The sequence below is a fragment of the Lactuca sativa genome, chromosome 3 (assembly GCF_002870075.4).
Source record: "Lactuca sativa cultivar Salinas chromosome 3, Lsat_Salinas_v11, whole genome shotgun sequence".
Taxonomy (NCBI): domain Eukaryota; kingdom Viridiplantae; phylum Streptophyta; class Magnoliopsida; order Asterales; family Asteraceae; genus Lactuca; species Lactuca sativa.
The window spans coordinates 214,859,153-214,870,351 of record NC_056625.2 but is presented as its reverse complement, the minus strand read 5'-3'; the positions used below and the strand labels follow the sequence as shown (position 1 = coordinate 214,870,351).

The window sequence follows — 11,199 nt, the reverse complement described above, 5'->3', positions numbered from 1 at the left end:
CATGAGGGTTAACTATAAATTTTGGGAGTCAAGTATTTTCTATATTCATTCATAACAGGGGAATATAAAGGAAAAAATATATACAGAGGAAGGAAACTAGAGATCCTATCTTTAAGGCTTAGAAAAGGAAATATAATAATAAAAGGAATAAAATTATGTGAATAAGATAAGGAAAGGATCAATAATTGGAACAATCCAAAACTCCCCCTCAAGTTGGAGCATGAAGGTTGCAAATGCCCAACTTGTCAAGTAGAGATTGGAGTTGTTTAGCTCCCAAAGCTTTGGTAAACAAATCCGCAACTTGAGACTTAGTGTCAATGTGTAAAGGTTTCACTTCTTTTGACTCGACGCATTCACAGACAAAATAGCAATCCATTTCAACGTGCTCGGTGCTCTCGTGAAATACCGGGTTATTTGCAATGTGTTTCATAGCCATGTTGTCACATAATAGTTGAGTAGGATCACTTTGTTCTATACCTAACTCTTTTAGAAGCCATCGAAGCCAAATGACTTCACTAACCGTAGTTGCCATTGCTCGATATTCAGGTTTTGCGGAAGAGCGAGACACAACAAACTGCCTTTTCGATTTCCATGATATCGGGGCACCCCCCAGAAGTAATAAGTAACCGGTCATCAATCTTTTCGTATCTGGACACCCAAGCCAATCTGAATCGGTATAAGCAATTAAATTTGCTTCAACCTCCTTTGTAAGGAGTATCCCCTGTGCCAGTGTAGCTTTCAAGTATCTCAACACTCTCATAGCAGCATTCATGTGACTTTCACGAGGATCTGTCGCAAACTGGCTTAAAACGTTAACCGAGTAGGTAATGTCGGGCCTGGTTGCTTGTAAGTATAGCAATCTTCCTACTAGTCTTCTATATTTATGTGCATCCGCTCGCTTATCTTCATCATTCTTCTGGAGTTTAGCATTTTTATCCATGGGAAAAGTGCTAGGCCGACACCCCATCATTCCGCTATCCTCCAAGATATCAAGAATATACTTATTGTGATTGAGCACTATTCCGTCTCGAGTACGAGTCACTTCGATACCTAAGAAGTATTTCAAGGGCCTAGATCCTTAATGCTAAACTTCGCATTCAAGAATGTTTTTGTTTCTTTGATCATTTTCACATCGTTTCCCATAATTATGACATCGTCTACATAAATGAGTGCCACCATGAATGAGTTTTCCATTTTAAAGATGAATACTGAGTGGTCCGCTTGAGACTGTCTGAAACCTATCATATGTAACGATAAAGTAAAGGGATTTTCTGAGACGACATACTTTGTTTTTCCTTTCCTTTCTCAAAACCTTGTGGGATTTTCATATAGACCTCTTCGTGTAGTTCTCCATGTAAGAAGGCATTGTTTACGTCAAGTTGATTGATAATCCAATTTCTTTTGACCGCCACTGCTAAAAGGGTCTGAACGGTGACGAGTTTGGCTACCGGGGCGAACGTGTCATGAAAATCAATGCCTTCCATTTGGGTGAACCCCTTTGCTACTAGTCTCGCCTTGTATCTTTCGATCTCACCATTCGGTTTGTATTTTATTTTATATATCGATTTTGAATCAATCGCACGCTTCTCTTTCGGAAATTCTTCAAGGGTCCATGTACCGCTTTGTTCAAGGGCTCGTATCTCCTTCTTCATGGCTTCTCTCCAATTCACATTTTGTACGGCTTGGTTGAAACTCTTTGGCTCATTATTCGTGCTGATTTCCTGCTAGGAATGCCCTATGAGAATGAGTGCAATTTTTGTAAGAAATAAAATTAGCTATAGAATGTACCGTAGAGGAGTTTCGATTGGTGACGAGTGTTGCTTGGTTTATGGATGATGGAAAGTTGACAATGTAGTCATCAAGGTAGGTCGGCTGTGACCTGTTCCTTCTTTCTCTAGTGAGTGGCGAATTTTCAACATTAAGTTCCCCCGAATCTTCTTCATGTGTGTGTGAATTATTTGACTCCATTTGCATGTCATTAGAGTTTACATTCACACCGTCAACGTTGTCGTGCATGGGGAAATCATCTTCATGCATATTTTGAGGAACATTAACTTCTTCATGGCCCACTGGTACACTTTGATCATCTTCTTTATTAGTGACAGTTTGTTCATTGGTAAAGGTTTTATGATACCATGTGGGTGCTTCAAATATATCGCCTTCTTCATTTTCAATTTGTATTTTTTCTTTATCATGGGGAAACATATTCTCAAAAAAATTTACGTCTCTTGACACCACCAATTTCTTGTTCTTTATATCAAAAATCTTATATCCCTTCGTGCCATGCGGGTAGCTCAAGAAAATTCCCGGTCTCCCCCTTTCCTCAAACTTATCTCCTATCGTTTCTGTGTTGAGATAGTATGCAAGACAACCAAAAGATAGAAGGTAACTGTGACATCCCCATTTTCATGGCGAGAAACGACCGATTTTGTTTATGCTTTATAAAAATCAGAGTACCTCTTTTAACAAAAATGTTGCGGAATTTGTTCCTAGAAAAACATGATAAATACTTTATCAAAGCATTTCCGAAGAAATGTATTTTTATTCAGTTTAAAACATTTGGGATGTCATCGTCAATACAGAAACATAAGCATAAACAGAACTTACATTCATTTACACAAGTGATCTACATCTCTTTAATCTCTCAGTGTAAAGTGATGGGTTATGAGCACTACATCATTCCTATGGTGCACATGCAAAACCCTAAACTTTGGATCTAGGTTTATCTAACTGTACATGCAATAATCATCCAAAGATCTCGAACCCTAGATCTAGCACACTATGAATGAAATTAGGGTTTAGATATTACCTTTGATTGTTATGTAGCAATAATAATCTATTCCTTCTTGTAATTGGCTTCAGAAAGCTTAGTGCCTCAAGTGTTGCACCGCTATTGGAGTCACAAACACCATAAGCAATAAGGATGAAGATGGAGAAGAGGAGAGGCACCCAAAACGTCTAGAAACCCTAAGGAATCAGTTGGCCACGTTTTTGGGGCTTAGGGGTCCTTATTTATAGTTAGGGTATTAGGGCTTGCAACTAAGAAACCCTAATCTGACTGCTTAAGCCCTAAGCAGCCCATGGACTCCTTTTAGAACATCCCTTGGACGAATTCCTTATGGGCTTCCCATAAAATTCATCCAATCTAAATTCCAAGGTGATCCATAGCCCAATTGCAACTATCTTATAATTACAATTCCAGTCCCCTAAGTTTAATTAATGTCTTTCAGTCACAAAACTAATTCTTAATTAATTCTTGACTAATATTAATTAAACAATATGATTTCTCCTTTAATATATTATTCATATAATATATTAATAAATCATAATTAATCCTCTTTCTTCATAAATCATCTTATCAAGTTGCTTTGGTGAAGGCAACCCAAAAGGACCATGCACAACCGGGTCAAGTACATATCAAATATAGTTACGGACTTAGACACTAATCCAACAGTCTCCCACTTGGATAAGTCTAGTAACTGTAATGTAAGTACAATTCGATTAGCAATTGTAGCTTTCAAAAGCCGCTGTCAACTCTTATCTTATCAGAAGCGTGTCCTTTAGATAAGGGATCATATATTCCTCCATTCTAGATATCATATAGATGTGAGACATGGATTGAAATCATTCTCTCAGTCTATGTGTTGTTTCCCGATTTCTGATTTATGACGACTGGCAACAGACTACAACTGAACACATAAACTTAGTCCCGGCTTGGCCAAACGCTTAGAGTGTCATCACTAAATCATCGAGGGGCCCACATATATCGTTTTTATCCCACTTTGGGTAAAAGGAACGGATAAAATTTGACTCAATGCTCGCTTGTACTCACTCACCGAATCACACACAACAATATGTTTTATAACACCAAGTTACTGGTGCGTTTACATATTATCAATGTGTAACCGTCTCACAAGATAAAACTTACACATCTCGGTTTCAAGAATATAAGATATTATCATCTCACCAATCACTCGAGATAAAATCCATGAAGCGATCCAAGTGAGTGTGGGTTTAATCCAATACTCTGATCTCATAGTAGCACTCATGAACCCTGCAGCAAACTTTTGCTATGTCTAAAACACTTTGGACAATCTACAGTCAGATTCATGACAGTCATCTTTCATACCTACTTCCAAAGAATGAGCGATTGTGGATGGTTTGAATAATCTTATTATTCGGGAAGTCAAAACATGCAAAGTGAAACACAAGAATAATACTAATCCTATATGGTCCCAAACCTTTGAGAATAATTAAAACATTTTATTTAATCACCATATTGATTACTCATTATTTGTTATTTCGGGTAATCAACTTCTTACTTGAATTATAACAACAGTTGTCCCATACTCTTAGAATGCACACTATATTTACCTATGGTCCTTACTTTGTGAAATAGATCAAATGAACACATTTCCAATGATGCTCATTTCACAATTCCTAATCCTATATGTGTAAGAATACAAAATTCTTGCCACTACTAGAATATGTTAGATTCTAATATTTTATGCAACAGTCCCTTCCGTAATATCACAGTGCCAAATTCACCAATACCTTGCCAATGAAATTACAAAGTGCTCTATTGGAGAATTTTAAAAGACAATTCCATAGTCATGAAGTCTCACATTTAAAGTACATTACTTTGTACATCCTTCTTGCATAGAAGTTTCTAATCTAGACATAGATTCTCAACATCCAACTCCCAATAAGGAAACATTTCCATATTTTCCATATGACAACTCATTAAATAGAATCTAATCTATTCATAATGTCGATATGGTCCATCCATGACTATACTTCCAACTGTCCACAAGCGACCAATCTTTGGCGATCCTTAGATTGTCCTTGACAGTTTAATTATTTTAGTCAAATCTGGTTCTATTCCCTTTTTCCCTCTAAATTCCCTAGGCATTTGGAAAATTTTAGAACGATCGAATATAACAGCATATGCAATCGATCCTATACCCGAAGCATATGGGATACGATTCGTAGTGAAAGCAAGATACTTTACCAGTTTCTTGCCATAATATTTCTATTTGCTGTGAACTCAAAATTCAAACTATGAAGAGGGATGTTGTAATCATAATGCAATTAATAAATATTACTTTGACTAAATTCAATTAAAATTTCTCGATCTAAGCTTTTAGATTGGAAACAAAGTATAACATCCTCTCCCTTAATTATAGCAAAAAGAACTTTTCAACCCCTGCAACTTTGCAAAGTGAAACTTTTGTTTTTCTATAATTAATATTGCCAACATGCAATAATAATCATGCTCCCACTAACATGATGATTATATCCATTCCATCAAAACATTTATACTCCCACTAGCTTTGACACGTATTCAGAAAACAGTTGGACTTTTAGAAGACAATACTGATTGACTTCCAAAGTTCATATTTCCAATACGATGTGCTTCGATAAGCCTTTATCCAAGCTTCTCAAACTCATACACCTTTCCTCAAACAACTCACATGTGTGTCTAAATTAATTCAGAACTAAGTCCCAAATGTTCAGACCAATTGCCAAATCTCATAATTCGAACTATGAAGAGGGATGCCGTAATCATAATCGAATTTGAGAATGCAGTTTACATAATCGCTATCTCCTTAAAATATCTCTTAGTGAAAGCGTTTCCTCACTATTATTTTCATAAAGGAGAGAAACCTTATGACACTTAGATTTTATGGTGCATGTGTTCCTATCCATGCAAATTTGTCATAACCATAATCATAAGATAATGTTTGTGGCAAATCCAAACTCTTATGGACAAAACTTGTTCATTACTTGATTCTTTGTCATTAAAGGTCCCACCATTGCTTCCAAGTTATTGAACAACTCACCTATGCCAGCCAATGTACTCTCATTAAACAAGGTGTTTTCCCTTATGCATCCTATTGAGAACTCGTAGAACTCATATGCACAATCAAATCAACTGGATTGGCACAGAAACAAGAATACGTCAACAAAATAGGTTACAAACCTCAAGTCGTGTGCTAGTGTTTAATCGGTTTACTTCTTGATTTGTTCTTGAAGCCTTTCAAGATCTTTAGACTCCCATTGACCTCTTGACATATTAGATTCTCTTAGCAAGAAACATTTCTTGACAAAAACAAATATCCAAGAGTTAGTGTGTGTCTATATCAAGACGAAACTACGCATAATTTGGTACTAGTTGGTCTTTGTCTTATTCAAGACATCACAACTTACCAAAATGTTCAAGTGTAAGAACATTCCTACTTAAGATTATCTCACTCAAGTCACAATCTTGGAGTATAACTCTAAGAATTAATTTTAGAATGAAGTACGATACATCTTATTGACTTAACCACTACAACAATTCCCGATTCCTCTTCTTAGCCAAACTAGTGCACTAAGATTTCCTTAGAGGATCAATTGTGATATGGTTCTTAATCATTAAGACGATCATAAAACTGATACAAAAGTACTCTCCCTTCTTCTTAGATTGGAGAAACTTTTATCTTTCTGCCTAAATAATTCTTCTTATTCGTTCTGCCATTCATTGAAACTTTTCAATGATTCAGAATTACACTTAATCTTGTAAGTATACCCACATTTAATAGACTTTTAGTAAATTATGACGAATAGTCTTATTGTTATTTGTGGTGGACTTGACTAGTGCACAACATTGTGTTTTAGTCCTTCACTTGACTCACATACTTGTGTGATCAAGGAATTAGTCTTAATTTCCTAAGTACCAAGATTTCCATACATCACACAATACAAGTTGTATGATTCCAAGTTTCTGTCCAATTGAAACTTGGGTGATGGGAATCTTTCCTTACTTAGAAAACTTTTACACTACCATAAATAACATAACTAAGAATCATATCCATTTATAGAAATACGCAAACATCAATTTTTCACAACGATTTCATAGCAAGGATATATATAAATAAGACAAATCAAAAAAATTATTTTATTCATAAAAGCAGCGGAAAACATGTCCTTACAATGCAAAATCAACTGAAAAACTATGTAATCAAATATTCCTAAAAAATCTATCATAACTTTCTAAGCTCAAACTCTGATCTTCGAATCCATGCGATCGTGATCCATTTCTTTGTGATCAGACTCATCTTGCTCTTCCATCAAGCTTCCTCTCTTTTCTCTGATCCTGTAAAACATTCAAATATAATCTTATCACATTATGTATTAAGAATCAATGAATAGGAACTTAATGGAGTTAGATAGTGGATTTTACCTGAAGTAGAGCCAAACGTCTTGACTCTCCCATCTCTTAGATCTCTCAGGTTGTAACATCCCAAATTCTGAGTCCAAAAATTTCAATTTTAATATAACGATTTAGAAAACATTTATCATAAAACATCACAATGTCATATCATTCCATAAAACCATAATCTCATGTCTGAAAATCATGTCATAAAAGTAGTAACAATGTCAGAGTACAATCCCAATAAATCTCATTAGGCGGAATCCAATGTCTGTATGATGTGCAGCTACCGTGTCGACTCCTTCCCCTTTGCTGAAGAGGTACCTGAAACAAAAATGAAAATTGTAAGCATGAAGCTTAGTGAGTTCCCCCATCATACCACATACCATACAATCATATAGCTTACATACTGTCGGGCAATTCTGGGCTGCCCGACCTACCTAGTACGACCATTCTGGGGTACCGACCTACTCGTGTCAAGTCGTTCTAGGGTGCTGACCTACCCGTGTCAAGCCGTTCTAGGGTGCTGACCTACCCTTCGGTCCTAACAACCGAACCTCGGGAACTATTCCCCTCCTACTACCTCTATCATATATAACATATCATGCTAGCAGATAAACATATCATAACATATTGTCAGACATATCTAGGGTGCCTGACTTACCCTTCGGTCCTAACAACCAAACTCTACTCCTATCACACATAACATATCATGCCATAATATAACATTTCAGGTAGTAGCAATCTGAGATGAATATCACCAAGACAATCATCTAACATACAACTCCTACTAGTGAGTCGGCATTGTGGCCGTAGACCCACCGCTACTGGAAGGTAACTCACCTCGTGCGAATGAATGGTGTCAATCCGAGTGAGAAGTCTCTCTCTGCTGCTCCGGCGATTCTCCAGCTATAATTCCCATAAAGACACGTAGTCAGAAGTTGATAACTACTCTTAGGGTAAAATGATTATTTTACGCATGGTTAAAGTCAATATCTTGGTCAAATTCAACTTCCAATTGACCTGACTCGCCGAGTTGGGCCGCCAACTCGCCGAGTCCCTGTTCTTTCATCTGACTTCCGACTCTACTCGCCGAGGTTAGCAAAGACTCGACGAGTACTCCTTCTATACTATCATCGAGTGAACCTTCATCCGACTCGCCAAGTTGTATGAACAACTCGTCAACTTCACCTTCATCCTATGAAAATGTCCAGGCTGCGACTCGCCGAGTTGTACGAATAACTCGTCAAGTCCACCTTCAAGGGGTTGGGAGATTGCCTTGGACTCGTCGAGTCTGTTCATACACTCGCTGAGTCCTACGATTCCCAGGTCCATGGCTAGTTCTGATATGTCGAGTCACTCCCCTGGACCCCTCTAAGACCATTCTAATACTCAACTGGGTTCCTTTGAACCTCAACAGACGGGGGACTCCAGCCCTGGACTCGCCGAGTTCCAAGAACAACTCGACGAGTCGGACCTATCCAAGTCTTATATTTCGATTTCTGATGCACAATACTCATCCAGAAGACAGATCTGGACTTCTACGATTGATCTAGCACGTAAAGTTATGAACTTTACGTGCATGCATGGAAGTATAAGCTTAATGGACCCAAAAATGAGGTCTAAAGGTGCATATGGATCTCTAAGGCTACAAAGTTGGCCACTTTAAGCCATGTAGTCCCCTAAGGACCCTGGATCTAGAGTCGTAACCCTCAACCATGCTTGCACTCATGATTGGTCACCAAAGATGGCCCCTAAAAGCCCTAATTCACCCCAAAAGGGGATCTAGAACATGAATGAACAAGGTAAAAGCTTTATACATCTAAGGAACTGTAGATGCTGCACAAACTCTAAATCTTTGGGATTCCTCTTGGCTCCTCAAGCTTTTCCTTCCTTCTTGTGGTCACAATCTACCAAAATCACTAAAAAGGGCCTTAGATCTCACAAAATGATTAGGGTTTTAGTATGAGGTGTTCTGGGAGCATAAGGGACGATGGAGGCTGCATTAAGACATTTAAATAAGGTGCAATCCCTTGGATTTAGGGTTTTGTCCAAACAGTGCCTACTCGTCGAGTCGGTTTGCTGACTCGTCGAGTAGGTCACTAAAATCCCGTGTCCAAAGTTGATTCTACTCGACGAGTTGGACCTTCAACTCGCCGAGTCCTAGGCCAAAATGTTATAATTACTCGAATGAAAATATGTACCAGTAACCGGGTGCTACAAATCTCTTCCACTTATTTGAGACTTCGTCCTCGAAGTTTGCTACTCGATCCTGAAAAAGCTTTGGGTAATGCTCCATCATCTCATCCTCCGGCTCCCACGTCCATTCCGATCCCTTTCGGTGCTGCCATTGCACCTTCACCAGCTCGACCATCTTGTTCCTTAGATCCTTCGACTTCCGGTCGAGGATCACCACAGGCCGCTCAATGTAGTTCAGATTGTCATTCACCTGAATATCCTCCAGAGGTACCACTGCTGAGTCGTCCACCAAGCACTTCCACAGCTGTGAGACGTGGAAAGTGCTATGGATCTGACTGAGCTCCTCTAGCAAATCTAGCCTATACGTCACCTTTCCTACCCGGGCTTTAACCCTGAAGGGTGCAATATAACTGGGGCGCAGCTTGCCCTGCTTCCTGAATCGGATGACGCCCTTCCGTGGCGACACCTTTAGGAGGACGACATCCCTGACCTAGAACTCCAGGTTCGAGCGGCGCTTGTCGGCATAACTTTTTTGCCGACTCTGAACAGTCTGAAGCGTGCTCCTGACCTGATGAATCCGTTCTGTCGTCTTGATCACCACTTCGGTGCTCCCCATGACCCTCTGGCCCACCTCACCCCATCATATCGGGGTTCTGCACTTCCTCCCGTATAACATCTCAAAGGGGGGGGGGGGATCGATACTCGCATGGTAGCTGTTGTTGTAGGAGAACTCAGCTAATGAGAGATATGTATCCCAACTACCACCGAAGTCCAACACGCCCGGCCGCAGCATATCCTCTAGTGTCTGGATGGTCCGCTCGCTCTGCCCATCCGTTTGCGGGTGAAAAGCGGTGTTAAAGTGTAGACGAGTACCCAACTCGTCGTGGAATTTCTTCCAAAATCTAGAAGTAAACCGCACATCTCTGTCGGAAATCACAGAGACTAGCACTCCATGCCGAGCCACCATCTCTCGAATGTAGATGTCGGCCAACTTCTTAGCCGATATACTCTCCTGGATTGGTATGAAATGGTCACTCTTGGTTAATCGATCCACGATGACCCATATGGAATCTACTCCCCACGCGGTCCTAGGAAGTTTGGTGATGAATTCCATGGTAATATCTTCCTATTTCCACATGGGAATATCTAACGGCTGCATCTTTCCGTGCGGTCTCTGATGCTCAGCCTTGACCTTCCTGCAGGTCAAGCACCGCTCCACATACCATGCTACATCCCGCTTCATGCAGGGCCACCAATAGTCAAGACGAAGATCTCTATACATCTTCGTCGGCCCAGGATGAATGGAGAATCGGGACTTGTGCGCCTCCTCCATCAGAACCTGGCGTACACCCCCGAAGCATGGAACCCACACCCTGCAGTGTAGTGTCAATAATCCTCGGCTGTCATAGTCGAAGGAGGAAACTTGACCTAGTATACGTTCACGCTTTCGATGTTCCTCCTTCATAGCCTCCTGTTGGGCCTTTCGGATCTGCTCCAACAATGGAGTCACTACTTTCATCCACAAGCAAAAGCCTCTGATCGGCGCTACCTTACGACCAAGCGCATCGGCCACTACATTGGCCTTCCCCGGGTGGTAAAGAATCTCACAATCATAATCCTTCACCACATCTAACCACTGACGCTGCCTCATGTTCAGATTCGGCTGATCCATGAGGTATCTCAGACTCTTATGGTCCGTGTATATGGCACATTGAACCCCATAGAGATGGTGTCGCCAAATTTTGAGGGCGAAGACAACCGCCCCCAACTCCAAATCGTGTGTCAGGTAGTTCGCCTTATGGGGC

General features: G+C 39.9%; 1 protein-coding gene across 1 annotated transcript; it reads right to left on the bottom strand.

Annotated features, from left to right (window-relative positions):
- Window positions 1-208: 208 nt before the first annotated feature.
- On the bottom strand, window positions 209-967 carry LOC122196371 (secreted RxLR effector protein 161-like). Its single transcript, XM_042898851.1, has one exon. It carries the CDS (start codon window positions 965-967, stop codon window positions 209-211), a length of 759 nt encoding a protein of 252 aa, XP_042754785.1.
- Window positions 968-11,199: the final 10,232 nt, after the last annotated feature.